The following is a 27,808-nucleotide window of genomic DNA, read 5'->3' on the forward strand; positions in this document are numbered from 1 at the left end:
AGGTGTTCCTTTTGTCCAGGTGAGAAAGGGCAGTGTGGAGTGCAATAGAGACTGCATCATCTATGGATCTGTTGGGGTGTTATGCAAATTGGAGTGGGTCTAGGGTTTCTGGGATGATGGTGTTGATGTGAGCCATGATCAGCCTTTCAATGCACTTCATGGCTTCAGACGTGAGTGCTACGGGTCGGTAGTCATTTAGGCAGGTTACCTTAGTGTTCTTGGACACAGGCACTATAGTGGTCTGCTTGAAACATGTTGGCATTACAGACTCGGACAGGGAGAGGTTGAAAATATCAGAGAAGACACTTGCTAGTTGGTCAGTGCATGCTCGGAGTACACGTCCTTGTAATCCGTCTGGCCCTGCGGCCTTGTGAATGTTGACCTGTTTAAAAGTCTTACTCACATCGGCTGCGGAGAGCATGATCACACAGTCTTCCGGTGCAGCTGGTGATCTCATGCATGTTTCAGTGTTTTTGCATCGAAGCGAACATAGAAGTAGTTTAGCTCGTCTGGTAGGCTCGTGTCACTGGGCAGCTCTTGGCTGTGCTTCCCTTTATAGTCTGTAATGGTTTGCAAGCCCTGCCACATCCGAAGAGCGTCAGAGCCGGTGTAGTACGACTCGATCTTAGTTCTGTATTGACGCTTTACCTGTTTGATGGTTCGTCGGCGGGCATAGCAGGATTTCTTATAAGCTTCCGGGTTAGAGTCCCGCTCCTTGAAAGCGGCAGCTCTAGCCTTTAGCTCAGTGCGGATGCTGCCTGTAATCCATGGCTTCTGGTTGGGGCATGTACGTACGGTCACTGTGGGGATGACGTTATTGATACTATAAGGTTAAAGTGCAAAATGTCAGATTTAATTTGAGGGTATTTTCATCCATATCAGGTGAACCTTTTAGAAATGACAGCACTTTTTGTACATAGTAAGAAAGTATTGTGACAAATTAACTTATGTGTACTAAAGTAGTGAAAAGTTACGTATTTGGGCTCATATTCATAGCACGCAATGACTACATCAAGCTTGTGACTCTACAAATTGGTTGGATGCACTTGCTGTTTTGGTTGTGTTTCAGATCATTTTGTGTCCAATAGAAATGAATTGTAAATAATGTAGTGTGTCATTTTGGAGTCACTTTTATCATGAAAAAATAATGAGTGAGAAGGTTATAGACTCACAAATATCATACCCCCCCCCAAAAAATGCTAACCTCTCCTGTTATTGTAATGGTGAGAGGTTAGCATGTCTTGGGGGTATGATATAAAATGCTAACCTCCCCTGTTATTGTAATGGTGAGAGGTTAGCATGTCTTGGGGGTATGATATAAAATGCTAACCTCTCCTGTTATTGTAATGGTGAGAGGTTAGCATGTCTTGGGGTTATTATATAAAATGCTAACCTCTCCTGTTATTGTAATGGTGAGAGGTTAGCATGTCTTGGGGGGTATGATATAAAATGCTAACCTCTCCTGTTATTGTAATGGTGAGAGGTTAGCATGTCTTGGGGTTATTATATAAAATGCTAACCTCTCCTGTTATTGTAATGGTGAGAGGTTAGCATGTCTTGGGGGGTATGATATAAAATGCTAACCTCTCCTGTTATTGTAATGGTGAGAGGTTAGCATGTCTTGGGGTTATGATATAAAATGCTAACCTCTCCTGTTATTGTAATGGTGAGAGGTTAGCATGTCTTGGGGGGTATGATATAAAATGCTAACCTCTCCTGTTATTGTAATGGTGAGAGGTTAGCATGTCTTGGGGTTATGATATTTGTGCTTCTAACTTTCTCACTCATTAATATTCACAATTCATTCAGAATTATCCTTAGTTGTGGTAGCGTCCACATTAATGTATATGTGTTTTAGAAACATTATCTTCCTATTTATATCAAAAGTGACTCCAAAATGACACAATACATTATATTGGAGTACAGAGCCAAACTAACGTTGGAGCTCACTGTAAGTTAGGAAATCTCTTACTCATTTATCAAGGTACCCTTTAAGACATAAAACTAAGGGGTATTCAGGCACTTTTCCCAGTCTTGAATGTTGCTGCACAAAGTTTTAAAGTTGGGGAAGTACGTGTTATATATGCTATTGCTACAAGCTAACATAGTCTCTCCCCTTTGTGCAGTGCACTGACAGCTAGTCTTCTGGCAGAGGACCACTTCAGATGCTCAGTGTGCAAGGAGGTTCTCAACGAGCCGGTCTCCATCCCCTGTGGACACAGTTTCTGCAGGCAGTGCATTGAGACCTGTTGGAACAACCCAGTGAAGAAAAAAGTATACGACTGTCCCGGGTGCCAACGGAGATACATAACATGCCCCGTTCTCTTCACAAATTTAACCTTGGATAAGGTGATCCAGAAACTCCAGCAGACAGGATTTAAGGTCCCTGCACTTCCCCCTCACCGCTACGCTGGACCTGGAGATGTGGCCTGTGATCTCTGCACTGAGAAACAGCTCAGAGCTGTGAAGTTCTGTCTGACCTGCACTGCCTCTTACTGTGAGAGCCACGTTAGGCAGCATTACACCGTAGCAGCACTGCAGAGACACACCCTGGTGGATGTAACTGGAAACCTGGATCAGAAACTCTGCAATGAAGAACAACAGACTGCATTAAGGCTGGAAGCTAAATTGGAACAGATGAATACAGAGTTTGCTGAGGAAAAAACACAAAAAAATAAACTGACGCAGGTACACTATTTTATCAACACTTTACGTTTTTTCTGTATTAACAATTTCAAACTAATAACTAATAGTATTTCCTCTCTGTACTAGGCTGGATTTACTAGATAATCAGTATCCCACTTATACAGTACAGTAGCGATTATGATTTGATTTGCTCCCCAGAATGTAAAGAATCCAACCACTGAGTTAACCTGTTATGCAAAGAGGTCATCCAAAGGTAAGATACAATTCAAATCAAACTTTATTAGACAGGTGTAGACTTTACAGTGAAATGCTTACTTACAAGCCCTTAACCAACAATGCAGTTTAAAAAATATGAATAAGAATAAGAAATAAAAGTAACAAGTAATTAAAGAGCAGCAGTAAAATAACAATAGTGAGACTATATACAGGGGGGTACCGGTACAGAGTCAATGTGCGGGGGCACCGGTTAGTTGAGGTAATATGTACATGTAGGTAGAGTTATTAAAGTGACTATGCATAGATCATAACAGAGTAGCAACCACGTAAAAGCGGGGGCGGGGGGGCAATGCAAATAGTCTGGGTAGCCATTTGATTAAATGTTCAGGAGTCTTATGGCTTGGGGGTAGAAGCTGTTTAGAAGCCTCTTGGACCTAGACTTGGTGCTTCGGTACTGCTTGCCGTGCGGTAGCAGAGAGAACAGTCTATGACTAGGGTGGCTGGAGTCTTTCAATTTTTAGGGCCTTCCTCTGACACCGCCTGGTATAGAGGTCCTGGATGGCAGGAAGCTTGGCCCCAGTGATGTACTGTGCCGTACGCACTACCCTCTGTAGTGGCTTGCGGTCAGAGGCCGAGCAGTTGCCATATCAGGCAGTGATGCAACCAGTCAGGATGCTCTCGTTGGTGCAGCTGTAAAACATTTTGAGGATCTGAGGACCCATGCCAAATGTCTCCTGAGGGGGAATAGGTTTTGTCGTGCCCTCTTCACGACTGTCTTGGTGTGCTTGGACCATGTTCGCTTTGTTGGTGATGTGGACACCAAGGAACTTGAAGCTCTCAACCTGCTCCACTACAGCCTCGTCGATGAGAATGTGGGCGTCCTCCTTTTCCTGTAGTCCACAGTTCTGCTGTTGAATGATAGTACAGTGATTTGTATTTCCTGCAATAGCACTATACTGTAGTGTGTGTTTCTCTCTCATGTGATTCTCAGATTGGGCAACCGAATGTTTTGTGCTGGCTGCCCTTGGTCGTCCCTTAGACCTTGGGATGATGTATGACTGCTGCAGTGATTGTCTTTCCTCAGGTACAGTTATTGTGTTTTTGAGTGCATATATCTGAAGTAATATGTTTAGTAATAATTGATTTAATTGTTGGGTTGTGGGGTTTTATTTTCAAGAAGAAAAGGGAAATAAATTGAATTATTTGAGAACATTGACCCAGATAATAAAAAAAACTGTAATTCTGTCAATTCTACTGTGAAATAAATATCCTTTTATCTCCTAAGATGTCGGTCTATGGGATGAGAGCACAACAGCCAACATGCGTCAGTCTCTGCCTCGGCCTCACACAGAGGTGATGTGTATTGAAAGAGACTCCCTACAGGACAGATTCAGGGCTCTGGATGTTTCCACTTCTCTAAGGGCCGGTGTCTTGTCTGGGCTGGTGGAGGTTGGTGGTGCTGCTGGATACTTGAACCATCCCGCCCAGTCCAAAAACAAGGACCGGGTCACTCTACAGTACAGAACCACTACCAGGCTGGACATGCTCAGTCGCAGGGTATTTGAAGAAACCGTTAAAAGGGATTCAAAGGCAACACATGTGGTGATGGCTGTTCTCTATGGAGCTCAAGCATTCTTTATCTTTGATGACAAGCGTGTCAGTGGAGAGAAAAGGGCTGGTGGAGGAGAAGTCGATATGCGCAGTGTTATCAAGAAGATGGTGCCCTCCTTCAGTGCAGATCATATGTTATCCAGCTTGAGTGACAATGAGAAAATAAACAGTTTGTTGTATCAGTGTACACTCCACAGTGATGTAGACCATATCAATGGCTCCATGACTTATGGCCAAGCAGTACAAGCTCTTGAAACTCTCCCGAAGCACCTTGGACAACAGGGAGAGAAAGCAGTGCCTCTGTATGCCTGGCTCTATCCTCTGAAGAATCTGGACACTTCAGTTCAGATCACTCAAGGCTTTCTCTCCGAGGCCGAGGACGTGGTGGAGCATCTGAGGCAGGTCACCATGAGATGCCAGGACATGATGACATTATTACACGTCAACGATGATGTGATGAAATGGTTCCCCAGTGTGAAGGAAAAACTTGCAGAATTTTCTGAGCTGCTGCAGAAGTACCAGTCCGAGTTTAAGAGAGGGCTAGCTATGGCAGTAAAGACCGTGAGAGAGAGTGAAGAGATGGATGAAAAGAGGCTGAGAGACATTCTCCAGAACCATGACCAATCACCATTCTGTTCTCAGTACACACATCAGTGGCTTAACAACAAAGAGGAGGAGATAAAGGCGCTGCTTATCTGCAAAGAAAAAAACATCCCCATTGGGAAGGAGGTCCAGGAGAAAGCAAAAAACATCCATCCCCACAGGGAGGGAGGTGCCGACCCCAAACAGGACGCTGTGCTTCACGCTCACCTCACTGGTTGGTGAAGATCCATACCTTTCCACCATGAAGCAGTATATACATTCTGCACTAGAGATCACCACAAACCAATCAGGGATCAGCGGACAGCAGCAGACACAGCATGCCTTCAAGCCTCCAGATTTAACTGAAAAAATACAGTCTGACCTCCACTTGTTCACCACATCCAATGAAGACAGAAGAGATGGAGAGAAATTCAATTTTCTTGTTGCAGCTACACCAGATGTCACCTTTCCTGGATCCCGCATTGGTCTGTATCAAAATGGTCGTCTTATCGGCCGCAATTTCAAGCTTGGATCAAAGCCAAATCCAGCCGAAGTAACAGAGATAAAACAGAACAGCTTCAATCTGAAATTTCCTCAGTCAAAGGTCATGAGTCCTGTGAAGTACAGAATAGAGTATACCGCAGAAGGTGATGTTAAATGGACTGTTGGATATTTACCATCTGGTCCTGGATCTGTGGGACTGGGTCCTGACCACTGTAACACTTGTATGTTGCCTGGTTTGAAACCTGACACTAAATACCAGGTTAGATACAGTGCTGTGGACAGCTCTAGTATGAGTGACTTCAGCATGGTCACCATTGTAAAGACAAACCCAAGGTCCACACCTGGACAGCCCTGTGTGAAACTGGTGGGAGAAAATGTCAGAGTCACATGGCGGATAGCGGAAGAGGAAGATGGCGTTCCCGTGCTACGTTATGCTGTGGAGTTCAAAGAGGCAGGGCTTGAGGGCTGGTCCAGTGTATCAACAACGGGGCCTGAATGTAGATGCACTTTATCTCAGACCTCCAGTACTTGCTACCGAGTCAGAGTCTCTGCCGTCTATGGAGAGGGAGACACAAGTAAACCCAGCACAGAAACAGACGTCCCTGTAAAGGGTGAGCCATCACTGTGGATTTTATAACGGAATATTTGTCATTCATTCATAAGACATGATTATTCTCGAAAATGCATTACTATAATCAGTAGCATTAACCATCTGGCAAACATTCTCTATGCATCATATTGAAGCAATTTAAGTCCATACAATATTGATTTCTCTTTTTTCAGTCTGGTCCATAGACCTCTCACAAAGGAAAGCCTCCTTCCTCCTAGAAGTGCTGAAACTCCAACCAGAGAAGAAACCAGTAGAGCTGAAGGGTTGGTCAGACGAAGAGAGTGAAGTGAGGAGTTTCCTTCAGTGTCTGCCCTACATCTCACAGCTGAGGTGAGTGATTTCCCTGCAGCTGGAGGACATCATTGTTTTACTAGTGAGCGACTCTTCCTTTTGTGCTCCTGCATATAAAATCTCCCTCTAAGAGCTAGTCATTGGCTTAACCATTTCTGACGGTACTCAGAATTACTCACATATGACGTTCATTGGAGAAGCTCTGGGGAGTTATTTTTGACAAACAAAGGGGTGTAATGGGTTTGCACTCAAAAAGACGTCGCATAAAACTTACTTCATTATTTTGTGTTTTAAAGACATTTTCAATGCAACAGGGATAGCGTACACAGACGTTTTGGCTTTATACAGCCTTCTTCAGGGTGTAGGTACAATTTGAATGTAAAACAGCATTTGTGAAGAACAGCAGATAAGCAGCAGGTGATTCTAATCAGGGATGTGGCTTTTCCGATCTACCTGTGTACAAATTAGTTACAAAGAAATACAGAATTATAGGGTATGGGAGCAGGCACGACGGCCAATTCACAAATCAACCGTCCCAGGTGTCCGCTCACCTAAATGCATCACATCAATTCATGAGATAGCCCACCACAAAGAACATCAGGCAAATCCATTCATAAATACGTGGGACCAACTCGTAAACAATATGAAAAATCTGATATGCACAGTGTTCTTGTATAACAGTCTAAATGTGGCTTATAGGAAGGAGGTGAAATTGAATTCTTTGTTTAAACCGTGTGGAGATACAGAATTCTATTTATATCCACATGGCTTCTCTTTGGAGTAATTTATGGTCATAAATCCACTATTGGAAGTAAAGATATCACCTCACTAAATTGCGAGACACTTTATAGAACAAAATAATTGTATTCATGAATTGCGTCGCGTTGGGAATCGAAAAAGCTTCATCCACCCCTTGGAGGTGACCATGTGAGAATGTTGTTCATTGACTACAGCTCAGCGTTCAACACATTGACTGAACACCTCCCGCTGCAACTGGATCCTGGGTGGGCTTCCCCCAGGTAGTAAGGGTAAGCAACAACACATCTGCCACGCTGATCCTCAACACAGGGGCCCCTCAGGTGTGTGCTTAGTTCTCCTGTACTCCTTGTTCTCCAGCATTCGTCCCTGAACCACCTGTTGTGCTTGTTGGGCCCAGACAAACTGAGCTATCAACTCATCCATGCTGTTGTTGTGTAAACGTCAACCCTGATCTGACCACATTATCAGAGTGCCCACATTCTCCACTTCAGTCATTTAGCAGATGCTCTTATCCAGAGCAACTTACAGTTGTGAATACATTTCATAATTTTTTTTTCTTCCCCGTACTGGTCCCCTGTGGGAATCGAACCCACAACCCTGGCATTGCAAACACCATGCTCTACCAACTGAGCCACACGGGACCACCACTTGCGGCAAACCAGGGGGTTTGGTCAAGACGTTTACACAGAACAGACACTGACAGAGTATGATTAGCTCGGTTTCAAGGGTGTTTCTTAAATAATAAATCAAAAAGGATAGGTCTCCCCATGAGACCCTCTCCGGGATACTGTCTTGCTGTATCCTGTTGGGCACAAAAACGGAACTCTCTCCTGTTACCTCTGCAACCATCCCCAACTATACAGGGGTCCTTTCTTTTCTTCCCTTCCCTTCTTTCTTCCCTTCCCCCCGATGTAAGAATGTGTTAATGAGTTAGGGATTTATTTAGTGATAAAATGTTTATCAGTGTCTTTTTTAAATGGCCTAAAACATTTGCCAATAAATCACAGTTCAACATTTAGTTTTGATTTACTTTCGGTTGAGTTGTCAACTAACTGTGAATTCAATGTGAAATCAACAACCAGTGTCACTGGATTTGGGTTAAAAGTTGAGTGATTTATTATTTATTTTTTTCCCTTATTTAGATTACTTTCTGCATATCCAATCAGTTTTCCATGTTGATTTAATCACATCACATCGATTTATGTTGGTTAAAATGACGTGGGAACAACATTGATTGAATCTGGGGTTTTTTAACAGTGGGTAATGATATAAAAATTGTTTCTTTTGCTTAAATCGAGGTTTGTCAACAACAACAACAACAACGCAGCCGTTATCCAGTGTGTGCTCAGTCTGAGTGTCGCAGCAGCAGACCATGACGCAAGGACAGGATGGAGTTGGTCTAAGTTCCTATCTCTGGTGTGGAGCTACAGTTCCTTCCCATTTAATAAAGAAGTTCATCCTTCAGATCAATGTGACTTCCTTCTGGATCTTTACTCGTGTGCAAAGGCATCTGGAACTAAAAAGGGCAGGAGTCTCATTCCATTACTTTGGCCAGTTTACCAGTCAGCTCCAGCAGTCTGGTATGTGAATCTTGCTAGAAGAAAGGCCTCCGTCTTCCTCGAAGTTCTGAAACTCCAACCAGTGAAAAGGCCAGTGCAGGTGAAATGCTGGTCAGATGAAGAGAGTGAAGTGAAGAGTTTCCTTCAGTGTCTGCCTTACATCTCACAGCTGAGGTGAGTTATCTACAATACCTCAAACAAACACTGGTATCTACAAAAAAACATGAAAAGTAGTGCCCAGGAGGGCCCAGGAATGTTTTAATGAAAAGTAGTGCCCAGGAATTTTTTAATGAAAAGTAGTGCCCAGGAATGTTTTAATGAAAAGTAGTGCCTAGGAATGTTTTAATGAAAAGTAGTGCCCAGGAGGGCCCAGGAATGTTTTAATGAAAAGTAGTGCCCAGGAATGTTTTAATGAAAAGTAGTGCCCAGGAATGTTTTAATGAAAAGTAGTGCCTAGGAATGTTTTAATGAAAAGTAGTGCCCAGGAATGTTTTAATGAAAAGTAGTGCCCAGGAATGTCTGTAGCAATACACATAATCATTATTTTGCTGCAAGAGTGATCATTTGGATTCACCCGAAGTACAAAATGTCTATTGTGTGCAACAAAACTTTAACTAAAGCTATGGAAGATAGACATTTTTGCTTCCAGCTTTCAACATGTTTTAATATTGTGTTAATTTTTTTCAGTTTTAAGGACAACAATCTTGTACACTTCCTACATAAAAATAGAGAGCAGGCCCAGCATTTTGCCGCTCTCTTACAAGCTCATGGCTTTACCCTGTCATTGGGAGGAGAGTTACCCAGGCAAACCTGCACTTCTGTGGGGAGAATCTTGGCCCTCTGTGCCTCAGGAGTGAAACTCAGTCTCACACCCTGCAAGATTTCTCTCAGCGGAGCTTCGATTCTCTTCAGACATCCGTTGATGCTACACAACCTCATGTATGCAAATGTATCAATACTTCAACAAACATAAATCTACACATTTAATTGATTTTCCCTCTGAAGTTTTCATTGATAATCAGTTTTTTTTTTGTATTACAATTTTCAGACTAAATGAGATCATGACAGTGAAACTGACCAGACTGCTTGCGACTGGTAGAGTCAGTGCTCCAATGGGGGTTGAGGAGCTTTCGCTGGTTGTTGAGAACTCACAACTATCAGAGGATATGCTTTCTAGGGTCCTGAGTAGTGTGGCGTCCCTGCTGAGACTCTTGGCTGTGCAGTGTCTGGACCTGACGGAGTGCACTATCCACGGTCACTCTCTCATCCTGCTGCTGGGTCACCAGGGCCCTCTGAAACTCAAGTGAGTCTGCAGAAGACAGTTATTGCTATAGTCTGGTGAAAGGTTTATGTTTTACGATTTAAATGTATGCATGCTCTTATGTATGTGGGGCGGCAGGTAGCCTAGTGGTTTAGAGTGTCGGGCCTGTAACCGAAAGGTTTCTAGATTGAATCCCCGAGCTGACAAGGTGAAAGTCTGTCGTTCTGCCCCTGAACAAGGCAGTTAACCCACTGTTCCCTGGTAGGCCGTCATTGTAAATAAGAATTTGTCCTTAACTGACTTGCCTAGTTAAATAAAAAAATACATGAAATGTATGTTCTCACCTGACAGACTGTGTCCAGACACTCTGCAGCAGCTGGCTGTAGTTGTGCATGAAGCTCAGGACAAGGACCTGACTCATTCATTCTTAAAGAAGGTTGGTGGAGACCTGACCTCTTGCAGGCTGGACTGGGAAGTGCTTCTCTCTCTGCTGCAGCGTTCAACCCACAACATCACTGTGAATCTCAGAGAGAACTGGCTTCCAGAGAGAAACCTGACAGATCTTCGTCCCTTTCTGGGCAGGATTATTTTAAAGAGGTATGGGTTTTTCTGCTTGCCACTTTTAAATCATAGTTTATCTTAAGAAACGAAATACATTTGGTTTTTGTGTTAAGAACCGTCATTTTAAAAAGAGCAGTGACTTGTTTCCCATGATGCAGTGTTGACAGGAATCTGCTGCTGCTGCTCCTCCACTGCTACTCTGCCTCAAAGATCCAGCCAGGGGCAACAGCCCTGCTTGGGGCTCTGCAGCACAGGCTGGACTTCTCCTCCTCTGTGGACCTGTCAACAAAGGACCAGGGGAAGCCTCTGTGTCTGAGTTCTGCTGACTGCAAGGCCATCGTCAGAGTCCTGGAGCAGAGCCGTTGCGTCACAGAGCTGATCCTATGCGATTGTGAGATTTCAGACAGAGCACTCACGAAGCTGCTGCTGAAAATCCCACGCAGAGTTAACCTCAGGTTAGAGAGACATCTGTTCAATAGATCAGTCCAGGCGAATTTTGTTGTTTTTAGAATCCCAGACTTTAGCTTTACAGGCTTGGTTATGAATGACATTTTGCCTTTTCAAAAATGTCACATCTCTCCATCTAAACTGGGTGACCTTGTCTCTCTTGTTTCTCTCTGACTCAGCCCCAGTAAAGCCATATTGGTTCAACTTGTACAAACTTGTAACAAGAATAATGCAGTGCATCATGCAGGATCCCTGGTCAGAGCCCTGGGTGGGGAGCTGGACCTCAGTGAGACCAAGCTGGATCAGAAGGCCTGTAGATCTCTGGCCCTGGTTCTCATGCATTCAAAGGGTCTGTCAGAACTGGACCTCAGCCTCTGCCAACTCACAGACCACCACCTACAGCCTCTGCTCACACACCTGCACAAAGTCCAAGTCCTGGAGTGAGTGTTTTAAAGATCATGATGAAAATCAAACACAAGAAATACATATTACTAGTTAAAAATAAGCATATATTTGGGAACCTCAATAGATTGTGATGTTGGGTATATAAAGATTACAATGCGAATGTGGTTTAACATTTTATAAAACCACAACGTTTCACTCACTGCTTCTTTAAGAAAATGTTATTTGCTATAGTCAATGTGACACATCTAAAAAGGCCATGTTGCTAATTCGCTATGCACATGCTGCTAGGGCTTAGTCGTTTTCCTTCCCTAATGAAGACATGTTTGGTTGCTTACTAGTACTAGGCTACTGTAGGTAAATACATTATTATGCAATATATATATTCCCTGTACTTAATGAAATTATCCCTCCCCTTCTCTCTTTCTGTGTGTCTCTGTCCCCTCTCTCTCTCTCATTCTCTCTCTCTCATTCTTTCTTTCTTTCTTTCAGTCTAAGTCATAATGCAATTTCCAACTGTCTGAGTAAGAAAATACTGAAAGCTGTCTCCACCAGCAAAGGCCACATAGTTCGGTGAGTTGTGATTGTTTGCTCACTGTATGTGTAAGTCTTTCTCCATTAGAATTCAATCATCTATACTATCAAATGTGATTGTTTTTTAATTAACTCATGATTGGAAAGTGAGAACAATGTGTTTTTAATGTGATTTAACATTTAACAGCGTGGTAGGCTACTCTGTTTTGTAATATGCAGTATTTTGTATTTTTACAGGCTTACAAACAACAGAATGAAAGCCAAACCACTGTTCTAGTCGGCATCCGTCGTTAAGATGACAGAATCTTTCTCCATGTAATCTTGCACACCCACGGTTGTGGGAAAGTTGTCATTCATACCAATATTCAGTTTTCAACCAAGATCTCAGCGATCACTACCTCACTGCCTGCATCCGTAATGGGTCTACGGTCAAACGACCTCCACTTATCACTGTCAAACGCTCCCTGAAACATTTCAGCGAGCAAGCCTTTCTAATTGACCTTGCCCTGGTATCCTGGAAGGATATTGACCTCGTCCCGTCAGTAGAGGATGCCTGGTTATTTTTTTTAAATGCCTTCCTCACCATCTTAAATAAGCATGCCCCATTCAAGAAATGTAGAACCAGGAACAGAGATAGCCCTTGGTTCTCTCCAGACCTGACTGCCCTTAACCAACACAAAAACATCCTATGGCGTTCTGCATTAGCATCAAACAGCCCCCGTGATATGCAACTTTTCAGGGAAGTTAGAAACCAATATACACAGGCAGTTAGAAAAGCTAAGGCTAGCTTTTTCAAGCAGAAATTTGCTTCCTGCAACACAAATTCAAAGCCACTGGCTCCAGGTCATCTACAAGACCCTGCTAGGTAAAGTCCCCCCTTATCTCCGCTCACTGGTCACCATAGCAGCACCCACCTGTAGCACGCGCTCCAGCAGGTATATCTCTCTGGTCACCCCCAAAGCCAATTCCTCCTTTGGCCGTCTCTCTTTCCAGTTCTCTGCTGCCAATGACTGGAACGAACTACAAAAATCTCTGAAACTGGAAACACTTATCTCCCTCACTAGCTTTAAGCACCAGCTGTCAGAGCAGCTCACAGATCACTGCACCTGTACATAGCCCGTGCTACAGGTGGGTGCTGCTATGGTGACCAGTGAGCGGAGATAAGGGGGGACTTTACCTAGCAGGGTCTTGTAGATGACCTGGAGCCAATGTGTTTGGCGACGATTATGAAGCGAAGGCCAGCCAACGAGAGCGTACAGGTCGCAGTGGTGGGTAGTATATGGGGCTTTGGTGACAAAACGGATGGCACTGTGATAGACTGCATCCAGCTTGTTGAGTAGGGTATTGGAGGCTATTTTGTAAATGACATCGCCGAAGTCGAGGATTGGTAGGATGGTCAGTTTTACGAGGGTATGTTTGGCAGCATCAGTGAAGGATGCTTTGTTGCGAAATAGGAATCCAATTCTAGATTTAACTTTGGATTGGAGATGATTGATGTGAGTCTGGAAGGAGAGTTTACCGTCTAACCAGACACCTAGGTATTTCTAGTTGTCCACAAATTCTAAGTCAGAACCGTCCAGAGAAGTGATGCTGGACAGGCGGGCAGGTGCAGGCAGCGATCGGTTGAAGAGCATGCATTTAGTTTTACTTGTATTTAGGAGCAGTTGAAGACCACGGAAGGAGAGTTGTATGGCATTGAAGCTCGTCTGGAGGGTTGTTAACACAGTGTCCAAAGAAGGGCCAGAAGTATACAGAATGGTGTCGTCTGCGTAGAGGTGGATCAGAGATTCACCAGCAGCAAGAGCGACATCATTGATGTATACAGAGAAAAGAGTTGGCCCAAGAATTGAACCCTGTGGTATCCCCATAGAGACTGCCAGAGGTCCGAACAGCAGGCCCTCCGATTTAACACACTGAACTCTATCAGAGAAGTAGTTGGTGAACCAGGCGACGCAATCGTTTGAGAAACCAAGGCTACTGAGTCTGCCGATGAGGATGTGGTGATTAACAGAGTCAAAAGCTTTGGCCAGGTCAATGAATACGGCAGCACAGTATTGTTTCTTATCGATGGCGGTTACGATGTCGTTTAGGACCTTGAGCGTGGCTGAGGTGCACCCATGACCAGCTCAGAAACCAGATTGCATAGCGGAGAGGGTGCGGTGGGATTCGAAATGGTCGGTAATCTGTTGGTTGACTTGGCTTTCGAAGACCTTAGAAAGGCAGGGTAGGATGGATATAGGTCTGTAGCAATTTAGGTCAAGAGTGTCACCTCCTTTGAAGAGGGGGATGACAGCAGCTGCTTTCCAATCTATGGGAATCTCAGACGACACGAGAGGTTGAACAGGCTAGTAATAGGGGTTGCAATAATTTCGGCAGATAATTTTTGAAAGAAAGGGTCCAGATTGTCAAGCCCAGCTGATTTGTAGGGGTCCAGATTTTGCAGCTCTTTCAGAACATCAGCTGAATGGATTTGGGAGAAGGAGAAATGGGGGAGGCTTGGGCGAGCCTATGTAGATAGTCCATAAAAAAATCTGCCGTTTCCAGCTACAATTGTCATTTACAACATTAACAATGTCTACACTGTATTTCTGATCAATTTGATGCTATTTTAAATGGACAAAAAATGTGCTTTTCTTTCAAAAACATGAACAAGTGACCCCAAACTTTTGAACGGTAGTGTATATATATTCTTAATCCATTCCTTACTTAGATTTACATGTATTTGGGTAAATGTTGTGAAACTGTTAGATATAACTTGTTAGATATTACTGCACTGTCGGAGCTAGAAACAAGCATTTTGCTACACCCGCAATAACATCTGCTAAACGTGAACGTGACCAATAAAATTTGATTTTGAGCGTTGGTGACTGTAACTGTACTGCTAACAACAATTTAATTACGTTTTTTTTGCCGACCTTTACTGACACCGGTCATATTCAACGGCTGTTGTGCGTTTGTAAATTCCTCAGTTATTCTGCGCTCTGGGACATTCAGGGGCGGTAGGTAGCATTGGACTTTTAAAAGGGAGGTTGCAAGATTGAATCCCTGAGCTGACAAGGTAAAAATCTGTTGTTATGGCCCTGAACAAGGCATTTAACCCACTGTTCCTAGGCCGTTATTGAAAATAAGAATTTGTTCTTAACTGACTTGCCTAGTTAAATAAAGGTAAAATTCAAAAATGTAGTAAAACACTCAGACGAGTTCTCTGAATTGCAGTAGCCAGAGTGAATTTATGAATGCACCCAAGGTGTAGCCTGCTTCCATATGGGAAAAAACGGGGCACACTATTAAGCAGATTTTACAGACAATAGTTAAAACCAAAATATTGTGGACGCTATACTATGAGTGCTCTTTACAAGTTTTTGATTTCAGTGTGACATCAAAAAGTCGATACAATTAAAACTAAATCTGTTTTGTCTTTGCACTGCACCACCCAAAAAATACCCACCATTTTAGAACTATTAACTGTACTTAGAATACTGCCATATTTAGAATTTGGAACTTATTGATCATCAGCTGCTATATCCAACACAAAATCTAAGTGTGTATACTGTTCCTACTTCACTTATTTGGTAGGACATTGGCATTGTATATCATAGTCACACATATACCATATGGCCTATTTATGTGTTTTATTAAATTGATAGAAACAATACATTTGGAAGCAACATCTAATTTGTATATACACATTCACATAATATAATAAATTAACAAGAAATCACACTATCAACCCAGCCTCTCTCAACCCAGCCCCTGTTACAAGTTAGTAATTTTGAAATGATTAAGAGCCAATCAGAGCATCCTTTGTTGACTGAGTCAGCAACCAGTACATTCAAAGTTTCCTGAAACATGTGAAGAATGCAATCCATAGAAGCAATAATCATTTGGACTCCAAAGTTACTGATATAAATAAATAAAAATACATTCTCACCACCAATATGCTGTATATGTTGATGTATTACAGACCATTTCAAGAGCATGAGAATATTACCTAATATTACAGATCCCCCCAAAAATCACAACTACGGTAGAGTAGCCAGACAATGTTTCCACAACTAAAGCCAATTTACTAAATAATCGATTGCTATTTCATTGCAGTTCACCCAACATTATTAGGCTCTGCTAGTCTACTCTGTTTTTTAAAATCACCCTGGAATAGGTATGTTTACAATCAACTGAATACAATTAATATACAAATATCTCAAAACAGCAGATATAACTAATGTATACATCTAAATCATTTCAGTTGCAAAGAGGAACCAGACAAGTATGTCCATTTTCACCATTTTTATTTGCTAACAGGCATCAAGTATAAATGATGCTTTTATAACATTATTCTCAATGCTGATGCCCCTTTGACCAATTAGAAAAAGACAACATTTATTTTCATTCGCTGCTGTCAAAAGAAAACCCTGCGACTCTATTTTTGCCCAACATTTTTACATTAATTGAAAGTAGTCCCTTTACAGTATGTACTCAATTAGCTTCTGAAGTTTTGTTGATTGTATGATCATCAATGGTACAGCTGTTTTTTTCCATTTCCTGAAAAGTTAACGTTTTGGAGATACAAGGTTTACTTACTGTACATCAGCGACGATTTGTCAGTTTGAATGATATCAACAGTCTTCACATATTTCATTTGTCAATTTTGAGATGAAATCTTTTGCGATATGTGATGATAGTATAACAGGCCAGAGCTCTTGAGAGTACAGCTGTGGTCTGTGACAATGGGCATATCATTTTCAGTGCTCTGAATCCCAAATTTGACAGCACTAAAAATGTCCATCTTTTAAAATAGTCTGTATGTTGATTAATTGCAGGCAAAATTATTGTGGGACAGTTATTCAGCCCTTGTTGGTTACATCACAATGTCAACCACTCTGATCCCAGAGGCTACTAATCTTGTTATTGGCCAGTCCAAGACGCTTGACTTTTTCCCGCAAGGCTTCACGTTTCCGGCCAATCTCCGATTCTTCCTTCAGCATCTCGTCCAAGTCTTCTCTGTTCAGCAGGCCCAACATCTCACTGGACAGGATCCTGGCTGACTCCTTCAGGATGAAGTAATGGATCAGCATGGGCACCTGGTCCGCCAGTCGCTGCACCACGATCTGAGAGAGAGAGATGGAAGTGGAGAGGCAGGAGAGGAGAGGCGGGAGAGGAGAGGCAGGAGAGGAGAGGCGAGGCGGGAGAGGAGAGAGGGAGAGGTGTGGCGGAAGAGAGAGGTGAGGTGGGAGAGAGAGAGTACAGGGTGAGGACTAACGAATAGATGTAAACATTGGTTTCGTCAAAGCTAGCGTGTGAACATCAAAGCTAGTAAGCGATCTAGTTGTTATGGGTTAGTTAGTGGGGGTTAATTAGCGACTTAGAGTCAGCTATTTTAGCCACTACGGTTAGTAGAGTTAAAGGGATTGGCTTAGATTAACAGCACGCTGGGATTCGTACTGCTGCCACCCTAACCTCCTCCCCATCATCTTTTCTTTCAAAATACAGTTTCTCCTCACTGGCGCTAGAGAGTGCTGCATGATTTTCCTCCTTGCACAACTCCTCCTGCGCTCTCTATTCTACACATAGCTACTGTACTTTGGATCTCCATGTTGGTACCTCAAAGTCTGAATTGAGGAGTTCAGGGTACTTGCTCCTGGTGTCATAAACTGAGCAGTCAGTTTTCCCTGGGGTTGCCTTCTGTTACAAAATTCCTTTTATGTTCATGAACCCCAAGACATGAATTGTTGCTCTACCAACAATTATGCTGTCCTTAATTGGTCTTAATACCTAGACGTGAGTAGCTGATCTACGAACAGTGACATTGTCCTCTCAGATCACGACACCATAGGCATGAATAGTTGCCATATGAAAAACAGTTACAATGTCTCATGTTGGTACCTCAAAGTACGAATTGACGAGTTCAGGGTACTTGCTCCTGGTGTCATAAGCTGAGCAGTCAGTTTTCCCTGGGGTGAAAAAAAAAAAGTGAAATGTATGCATTCACTACTGTAAGTCGCTCTGGATAAGAGCGTCTGCTAAATTACTAAAATGTAAAATGTAAATGGATGGGATGTGGAAGTGTTCTATCTAACTGCGCTCCTAAGCAAATAACTACCTCCATTCCAAACTAGAATGCATAAGGGACAGATGATTAGAAGTTGGCCTAACTTGGATGTGGTTGACCAGGGTTTGGGTGAGTCTAGCGGCTAGGCACTTGGTGCTTACCCTTTCTTCATCCAGGAGGGAGCTATACATTGAAAGAGAGAGAGACAAGATACAGTAGAAGAACATACGTTGCAAACTGAGTGTCAAGAAACAAGTAAACAGTTCACCTGAATTCGTCGTGATTTTCGAAGAAGTCCCTCTCCTCCTCAATTGCATCATTTATGGTGACACCATCATTAATTTGTTTCTGACCACGACATTTCTCAATGATGTAGCCCATATTGAGAGGGATGATTTTATTGCGAACAATGTCCAACACATCCTTCTCTGTTCCCCTGTCAATCAGGTCTGGCTTCGTCAGAATGGCTGTAAGACAAAAAGACACAAATAAAAAAACGTTACTCTTAGAGCACACCAACAACACATTGAAGACATTTGAGAGCAAATAAACCTTTCCTGTAGTATGTTGTTGTTGTTATTATTTAGTCTACTTTATATGATTTCTTTACCTAAAGTTCTTGTGCCTTCATGGTCCACTTCTTTGGCCATTTTCAGAGCTTCTGTTGTTGCTATGTCAACATTGCATGGCACCACCACCAAGTTAATGTTTTTTTGTTTTGATTTTCAGAATGAGACGTTTAATCTAGAGAAAAGCCAGAAGAGCATGACTGGTGTGGTTTTGTTTTTATCAATCTTAGTAATGTTACTTTTTTGGATGTTTAATGTGACAGATGTTTGGTATTGATATGCCGAGATCACACTACTTGAATCGAAAAGATTGGCTAGAATCCAAAAGTTATCAAAATCAAGACTTACTTGGGCTCATGTCTTCTGGTTGTCCTTGTACAGGTACCCTGGTGATCCCAGGTAAGTCTATCAGACTCAGGTCACACACTGAAGAGGACATGATCTTCAAACTGATCAGTTCATCACATATCCCCACTCCCTCTCCAGCTAACTCGTTCTGGGCTGTTAAATCAAATTGAAGAAATATAGATGTACACCAGAACCTCAACGGTACAGTCAGTTATGGATTGACCAGTGATAAGAGAATTATCTAATAAAGGTAAATTAATCAATAGTCCATTATTAATTAGTAGTTATGTAGCATGTATAATGAATAGTTAAAGTACTGAACGTTAGTCCCATAAAGGTCTAGTAGAGGCTGGAGAGGGAGATAAATGTGTGTGTGTGTGTATTAATGGACCTAAGAGGACTGTAGACATTTGTTCTACCTGACCTAGCAACTTTGAGAGGCTTTGGAGGCAAATATGTGAGTAGCCTTCAAGGTTCTCCTAATCTCGGGGGAAAGCACAGGCAGCGCTGGATAGTGATTAACAGTGGTGGGAAGTCAAGGGAGAGATACTGTTCACCTACTGTTTGTGTGTATGCGTAGGTTATCTACTGTTGGTGTGGAGGTGTGTGCGTAAGCAGAGAGAGAGGATAAAATGAAGTTCTTTGTGTATGTTGGGCAGAACTTTCTCTGAATAAACTGTACAGACCTTTTGCAGAAAGCTGAGTCCTTGCCTAATTATTAACCCATTGTCTTACAAACCTTGGGAATTAGTCAAGGCTTATTGATTGTTAATTATTATCATTAGGATAGAAAATTCTTATGACAACCAGTCAAACGAGCAGGCAATATCGAACTGGGACTATTTTTCTAACCCCCCCCCCAAAAAAAGCATAATTACTGTCGTCTACAGACCAATGTAAATGTTGTTTACATGTACTAAACACATTGGATATGTTCAAGATCTGGCTAAATGATCAGAAAATGCATGTAAATATGCAAAACATCGTTTCTACAAGACTTTATGCTATTTTTAAATAGATTACACAAATAGTAACATTTAATCTAACCTTCTTTTATGCAAAACATCGTTTCTACAAGAGTTTATGCTATTTTTAAATAGATTACACAAATAGTAACATTTAAATCTAACCTTCTTTAACGTGTCCCGCTACTTCTGAGAGGTCACCAATATTAATACGTTTGTCTCTGTATGAGATGGCAGCCTTCCACGCCACTCCGCTGACATAACAGAGTCTGAGTTCCAGTGGACACCTGGTGACAATACCTGGAAATTAACATGAAATTACAATACAACCAACGCTATACAAAAAGGTTTTTTTCTGGTGAGCATTGATCTGTTCAGGGGCGGACTGAGACAATAATTCAGGCCGGGAATTTGACTCCATCCCAAGCCACCCTTTTCATGCAAACAACCAGAATGCTAATTTTGTAGGCTAACCTTATTTGTTGATGTAACGGGTACCAAACTGGTTATAAATTTGGCCACTATGTTCATCTGGGAAGAAAGTTATCCACATTACAAAATACAAACATTTGGGACTGACCAACAAGTAGCCTATCTGAACACTGAGTTTTCAAGGTTATGTATGGCTATTGTCACAACGTCCACAGAAGGTGGCGCTCCTCCCCGGTCGGGCGGCACTCGGTGGTCGTCGTCGCCGGCCTACTAGCTGCCACCGATCGATGTTTCAGTGTCTGTTGGTTATGTCTGTATTTGTACGCACCTGTTCCTTGTTAGTAATTAGTGGGGGTGTATTTAGTTTGTCGGTTTGTTGTTTGGGATTTGTGCGGGATTGTTTTCATGTAATGTTGTACGTAGTCAGGATTGTTTTTTGTATTGTTCGGTTTTCACGACGTATTTTGGATAGGCATTAGGGTTGTGACCCTAACCCTGCCTTGTCGTTGTGATTCCTTTGGACTTTATTAAATACGTCTCTTATACGGATCTCAGTCTCCTGCGTTTGACTCACCCGTCTCCTGCTACTTTTAACAACTTGACAGCTATAGGTGCATCCTCAAAGTCACTAGGAATACACCAATCATAGCACATACAAATGTACAAGGCTAGACACACAAAACAATTAGCCTACACTTTTTAAAAAGAGAATGAGATATACAGAGTTAGCTCATGTTCAAATGATTATCCTTCTATTCAAGCATCAAACATATCAAAAGTATTTAAAAAAACTTCACACATTCACTGAACATAAGCTACAACAATGTAAGTAAGTATAATACAAATGTCGAAAAAGCACTCCTCTACAAAGAAATGTAGATTACAATGTTCCCTCACTGGTGTCCATAAACCCAACAGCACACAATAAAACACATCTAAACACTGAGTCAATGAAATTGAACATTGGCTACAAAACTGCAAGTATAATATGAAAGTCCCAAAAAACATGCCTGTGTACAAAAGCGTTAACTCATAGCAAATGTTCTTTCACCCTTGTCAGCCTGTTAAAGGAAGAGTCATAGCATAGCTCCTTCAGAGTAACCAGGAAGTAATTATCACTAGTAACAATATAAGCTCAAAACACTTGCCATGATTGTCGGCCATGTTTTCCAAGTTATATACAGCTTCATGTCTGTGTCCTCTGTAGCTGAGCTCACATTTACCAATAACTTTAACTACATCAATCACACGTTCCATGACCTGTTTCCTCTTTCTGACCTGGTCTCGTTGAACTGACATTATCACTCAGAAGGGTACAGATGTCTGCTCTGCTGGCTCTGAGGAAAAAGGCTTCTGCACTTTCTCTATGGGTCTTGTTTCTCTCATGTTCCTGTACTCTCTGATTGGCATGTTTCCAGGCCTGTAGGCCACTATCACTGGCTGAAGATTTTGTCAATGACAAATCAAATCAAATTTTATTGGTCACATTGTCACGCCCTGACCTGAGAGAAAGACGGTTTATTTCTCTATTTTGTTATGTCAGGGTGTGGGGTGGGCATTCTATGTTTTGTATTTCTTTGTTTTGGGCCGAGTATGGTTCCTAATCAGAGGCAGCTGTCTATCGTTGTCTCTGATTAGGAATCATACTTAGGCAGCCTTTTCCCACCTGTGTTTGTGGGTAGTTGTTATCTGTTTAGTTTTCTGTACCTGACAGCAGGGGCGGAAATCCCGGGGGGGACAGGGGGGACACGACCCCCCCATCCTTGGAAAAATATGATTTGTCCCCCTCAATATATCACTGAAACATAACTATGTAATTTAAATAATATTAATAATACGCAATGAAAGCAATTGTGCTGATTATAGACACTTAATAGCGCGTTTTTAAGTTTCAAAAGATTGCGACCCCCCCCACCCTTTGCCTCACAATGTTTTGATCCACTGCCAGTTCCTTAGTTGGCAAGGTAACAGAGGGGTCTTATCTACTGTCTGAAAGGCACTCAATGAACGTAACTGAAGTGAGGTTAATCCAGTCAATCGCGCACACACACTAGCTGAATATGCAGAGCTAGCGCGCAAATATTAACTATTAAGCTAGCTAGTACCTATTCCATTTATGTGGCCTCGTCAAAGATGGAATCTTTGCTATCGTCAATTTATTCCAAGATCAGCATGCAGATGATGTAAGTTAGTGCTTCAAAGTCCCTGCGATAAGGTTAGCGATAAACTGAAGTCCAAACTGAACAGAACTACACTCTCTTCTACCATTGTCTTAAATATATTTAATGGTCTCGTTGCAAAAGCTAAATTGTTTAGGGAACTTTTATTTATTTATTTTATTTCACCTTTATTTAACCCGGGTAGCAAAGATTATAGCAAACACCACTGAAACGGAATTGGTGCTCGCTAGCTTTGCAAATTCAGCTATTGTTGGAAGCCAGCCAATATGAAACAAACTATTAAAATTACAAAAGGTTGCAGCATATGTTGTGTAAATGGTGAACTCATACAGCTGTCAACTCTTGTCATTTTAATCCGTTTCACATTTGCTAGCTACCTTTTAGATCGAAGCCCAAATAGAATGATAAAAGATAAGATGATAGAAGCCCATCTCCTACTGTAAATAACCTACACACGGTGTGTGTGTGTAGCCAGCCAGCCAGCCAGGTAGAAAAATGGCAGAAAAATAAAAGACGGACATCAGAGTATTTTTCAGTACACCAAAACGCAAAGTAAGAACCCTAGTAGCCTAATATCTCAAAGACTAGTTGATAAAATGTTCATAAGAAAGAAATGAAATTCTAATGGAAATGTTTCACAATGATGTCATTAGGCAGAGCAGGCAACAGATGGCACACAGACAGCAGAGTTGGGGACAGATATGCAGGGACAGACTGGCAGAGACAGGGAGTCTCTGGTAAGTTTGTTGAGTCTTTGTTTGGCAACATTATGAAAGGGTCTCCATTTTTTTGACTTGTAAAATAGGAACATAATTGGAAAATGCCATGGATACCCCCACTCTCAACTTAAACTGGTGACTGAACTAAGATTTGTTAAAGGCAATGGTATTGCTGTTGTGATTAGTTGTGTAGTTTTGGGTACCGGTAGTTAGGAGTACGGCAAACACCTTATTTCTTTGGTTCCTCAATATACATTTACCATATTACAATGTAGGCTATGTGTTACAGCACTACTTTTGGTGTCCGCCTCTGGATATCATAAGGTGAATGCACCATTTTGTAAGTCGCTCTGGATAAGAGCGTCTGCTAAATGACTAATGTAAATGTAAATACATGAGATGAGTAATGTAGGGTATGAAAACATTATATGAAGTGGCATTGATTAAAGTGGCTAGAGAACATTTATTACATACATTTTTCCATTATTAAAGTGGCTAGAGTTGAGTCAGTATGTCGGCATCAGCCACTCAACGTTAGTGATGGCTGTTTAACAGTCTGATGGCCTTGAGATAGAAGCTGTTTTTCAGTCTCTCGGTCCCAGCTTTGATGCACCTGTACTGACCTCGCCTTCTGGATGATAGCGGGGTGAACAGGCAGTGGCTCGGGTGGTTGTTGTCCTTGATGATCTTTTTGGCCTTCCTGTGACATCGGGTGGTGTAGGTGTACTTGAGGGCAGGTAGTTTGCCCCCGGTGAGGAGTTGTGCAGACCTTACTACCCTCTGGAGAGCCTTACGGTTATGGGCGGAGCAGTTGCCGTACCAGGCGGTGATACAGCCCGACAGGATGCTCTCGATTGTGCATCTGTAAAAGTTTGTGAGTGTTTTTGGTGACAAGCCGAATTTCTTCAGCCTCCTGAGGTTGAAGAGGCGCTGCTGCGCCTTCTTCACCACTCTGTCTGTGTGGGTGGACCATTTCAGTTTGTCCGTGATGTGTACACCGAGGAACTTAAAACTTTCCACCTTCTCCACTACTGTCCCGTTGATGTGGATAGGGGGCTGCTCCCTCTGCTGTTTCCTGAAGTCCACGATCATCTCCTTTGTTTTGTTGACGTTGAGTGTGAGGTTATTTTCCTGACACCACACTCCGAGGGCCCTCATCTCCTCCCTGTAGGCCGTCTCGTTGTTGTTGGTAATCAAGCCCACTACTGTAGTGTCGTCTGCAAACTTGATGATTGAGTTGGAGGCGTGCGTGGCCACGCAGTCATGGGTGAACAGGGAGTACAGGATAGGGCTGAGAACGCACCCTTGTGGGGCCCCAGTGTTGAGGATCAGCGGGGTGGAGATATTGTTATCTACCCTCACCACCTGGGGGCGGCCCGTCTGGAAGTTCAGGACCAAGTTGCACAGGGCGGGGTCGAGACCCAGGGTCTCGAGCTTAGTGACGAGTCTGGAGGATACTATGGTGTTAAATGCTGAGCTGTAATCGATGAACAGCATTCTTACTTAGGTATTCCTCTTGTCCAGATGGGTTAGGGCAGTGTGCAGTGTGATGGCGATTGCGTCGTCAGTGGACCTATTGGGGCGGTAAGCTAATTGGAGTGGGTCTAGGGTGTCATGTAGGGTTGAGGTGATATGGTCCTTGACTGGTCTCTCAAAGCACTCCATGATGACGGAAGTCGTTTATGTCGTTATTTTGCAGCCTCTGTGGCAAGGGCCTTTCTCTTTTTTATATTCTCTCCCTCTCTGCTCTCTGTTATCCGTAGAGAAGCAGGTAGACGGTTGCTATGTGCGTCGCGGAGAGGCCTGATGTGATTTTTGGCATGGGGACACTGCAGCGAGAGAGTGAGAGTCGCGCCTGATGCGTGGATTCTCCAACTCATTCCTGCTTGTTATATTATCGCTGGTCAAGAAAATGAACATTCACTCAAGTAATGGAACAGTTCTGATTAACTGGATTGCTATATAGCCTATATAACACACACACATATATATATATATATATATATATATATATATATATATATATATATATATATACACTGCTCAAAAAAATAAAGGGAACACTTAAACAACACAATGTAACTCCAAGTCAATCACACTTCTGTGAAATCAAACTGTCCACTTAGGAAGCAACACTGATTGACAATAAATGTCACATGCTGTTGTGCAAATGGAATAGACAACAGGTGGAAATTATAGGCAATTAGCAAGACACCCCCAATAAAGGAGTGGTTCTGGAGGTGGTGACCACAGACCACTTCTCAGTTCCTATGCTTCCTGGCTGATGTTTTGGTCACTTTTGAATGCTGGCGTTGCTTTCACTCTAGTGGTAGCATGAGACGGCGTCTACAACCCACACAAGTGGCTCAGGTAGTGCAGCTCATCCAGGATGGCACATCAATGCGAGCTGTGGCAAGAAGGTTTGCTGTGTCAGTCAACGTAGTGTCCAGAGCATGGAGGCGCTACCAGGAGACAGGCCAGTACATCAGGAGACGTGGAGGAGGCCGTAGGAGGGCAACAACCCAGCAGCAGGACCTCTGCTGCTGGGTGCAAGGAGGAGCAGGACCTCTGCCTTTGTGCAAGGAGGAGCAGGAGGAGCACTGCCAGAGCCCTGCAAAATGACCTCCAGCAGGCCACAAATGTGCATGTGTCTGCTCAAATGGTCAGAAACAGACTCCATGAGGGTGGTATGAGGGCCCGACGTCCACAGGTGGGGGTTGTGCTTACAGCCCAACACTGTGCAGGACGTTTGGCATTTGCCAGAGAACACCAAGATTGGCAAATTCGCCACTGGCGCCCTGTGCTCTTCACAGATGAAAGCAGGTTCACACTGAGCACATGACAGACGTGACAGAGTCTGGAGACGCCGTGGAGAACGTTCTGCTGCCTACAACATCCTCCAGCATGACCGGTTTGGCGGTGGGTCAGTCATGGTGTGGGGTGGCATTTCTTTGGGGGGCCGCACAGCCCTCCATGTGCTCGCCAGAGGTAGCCTGACTGCCATTAGGTACCGAGATGAGATCCTCAGACCCCTTATGTGACCATATGCTGGTGCGGTTGGCCCTGGGTTCCTCCTAATGCAAGACAATGCTAGACCTCATGTGGCTGGAGTGTGTCAGCAGTTCCTGCAAGAGGAAGGCATTGATGCTTTAGACTGGCCCGCCCGTTCCACAGATCTGAATCCAATTGAGCACATCTGGGACATCATGTCTCTCTCCATCCACCAACGCCACGTTGCACCACAGACTGACCAGGAGTGCGCCACCTCATCAGGAGCATGCCCAGGCGTTGTAGGGAGGTCATACAGGCACGTGGAGGCCACACACACTACTGAGCCTCATTTTGACTTGTTTTAAGGACATTACATCAAAGTTGGATCAGCCTGTAGTGTGGTTTTCCACTTTAATTTTGAGTGTGACTCCAAATCCAGACCTCCATGGGTTGATAAATTGGATTTCCATTGATTATTTTTGTGTGATTTTGTTGTCAGCACATTCAACTATGTAAAGAAAAAAGTATTTAATAAGATTATTTCTTTCATTCAGATCTAGGATGTGTTGTTTAAGTGTTCCCTTTATTTTTTTGAGCAGTATATATATATCAAGATAGCATCGCTATATAGCCTATAGTTCCATAATAACATTGGGCGCCATGGAACAGAGTATCTTACCATTCCCCCTGGGTAGTGCCACTCCGGATAGGGCCTCAAGCACAGAGCTCTTTCCTGAACTCTGCTCTCTCACCACAGCAATGGCTGGCAGTGGAAGGTCCTGATCTATTCCAATGGATCTCAGGTAGTCTATTAAGTCAATGTAGGGCCTGACCCGCTCGGCCATCTGGTCCTGGAATTGCCCACTTGTTGGTTCACTGGAAAAGCATTAAAGCAATGAAATGTGCTTCTACATCTGCATTGCTTGTTCGATTGTTTTGGGGTTTTAATGCTGGGTTTCTGTATAAGCACTTTGTGACATCGGTTAATGTCAAAAGGGCTTTATAAATACATTTGATTGATTGATTGATTGATTGATTGATTGATTGATTGATTGATTGAAATGATGAATGATTCGTTTAAATGACCAATGTGTGGCTAAATAGATGTTCCACTAATTGGAACATACAGTGCACAAAGGAACTATAACATGGTCTATTAGTTACACTTTCACACTGTTTTCTTAATAAATGCATAAAAAATGATCATGGACTAAAGGTTGAATCCTTTGCCATATGCAGGTATTCAAAAATTCAGTTGACGTATTATTGCATGAAAAAAATGTAGTTACTCATGCAGATTTTTTTTTTTTAATTTTAAATGAGAGTTTTCAGAATATGTTGTGAGTGTTGTGAGCAATACAGTGTTTCTGTGCATTGTTACGGTGCCTAAAGAAGTTAGAAATGGAGCTCGTGTGTAAAAATCACAACCTGCAATAACGTTACACCACCCTGATCCTTCCTCATGATTTGATTATTTATCATTTCCTTGTTTATTAACCTTACATTTTAGTCATTTAGCAGACGCTCTTATCCAGAGCGACTTACTTTTTATTTTATTTATTTATTTATTTT

General features: G+C 42.7%; 2 protein-coding genes across 14 annotated transcripts in view; one reads left to right on the plus strand and one right to left on the minus strand.

Annotated features, from left to right (window-relative positions):
• LOC106570908 (uncharacterized) overlaps positions 1 to 12,602 on the plus strand; it is a 36,956-nt gene extending 24,354 nt beyond the window's left edge. For 12 of the 13 annotated variants that reach the window (XM_045695399.1, XM_045695398.1, XM_045695405.1 and 9 more), the window contains 7 exons: positions 2,127 to 2,688; positions 2,845 to 2,899; positions 3,854 to 3,946; positions 4,148 to 6,170; positions 6,343 to 6,499; positions 7,414 to 7,488; positions 8,518 to 8,783. In XM_045695399.1, coding sequence (XP_045551355.1) covers positions 2,127 to 2,688; positions 2,845 to 2,899; positions 3,854 to 3,946; positions 4,148 to 5,298 — 1,861 coding nt within the window. In that variant the 3' untranslated portion in view covers positions 5,299 to 6,170; positions 6,343 to 6,499; positions 7,414 to 7,488; positions 8,518 to 8,783. Of the gene's footprint in view, positions 1 to 2,126; positions 2,689 to 2,844; positions 2,900 to 3,853; positions 3,947 to 4,147; positions 6,171 to 6,342; positions 6,500 to 7,413; positions 7,489 to 8,517; positions 8,953 to 9,465; positions 9,718 to 9,826; positions 10,082 to 10,390; positions 10,637 to 10,758; positions 11,056 to 11,226; positions 11,488 to 11,941; positions 12,023 to 12,220 lie in introns of those variants that run through there. The other variant, XM_014143488.2, reaches the window with a different exon arrangement.
• Positions 12,603 to 16,776: 4,174 nt separating this feature from the next.
• On the minus strand, positions 16,777 to 27,081 carry LOC106570906 (interferon-induced GTP-binding protein Mx). The gene is given in 9 exon segments (XM_045695256.1): positions 16,777 to 17,091; positions 17,585 to 17,665; positions 18,137 to 18,215; positions 18,301 to 18,499; positions 18,643 to 18,755; positions 18,757 to 18,778; positions 18,950 to 19,102; positions 20,080 to 20,214; positions 26,916 to 27,081. Coding segments are annotated over 9 exon segments (1,185 nt in total). The 3' UTR covers positions 16,777 to 16,854.
• Positions 27,082 to 27,808: the final 727 nt, after the last annotated feature.

Source organism: Salmo salar, chromosome ssa15 (assembly GCF_905237065.1).
Source record: "Salmo salar chromosome ssa15, Ssal_v3.1, whole genome shotgun sequence".
Lineage (NCBI taxonomy): Eukaryota > Metazoa > Chordata > Actinopteri > Salmoniformes > Salmonidae > Salmo > Salmo salar.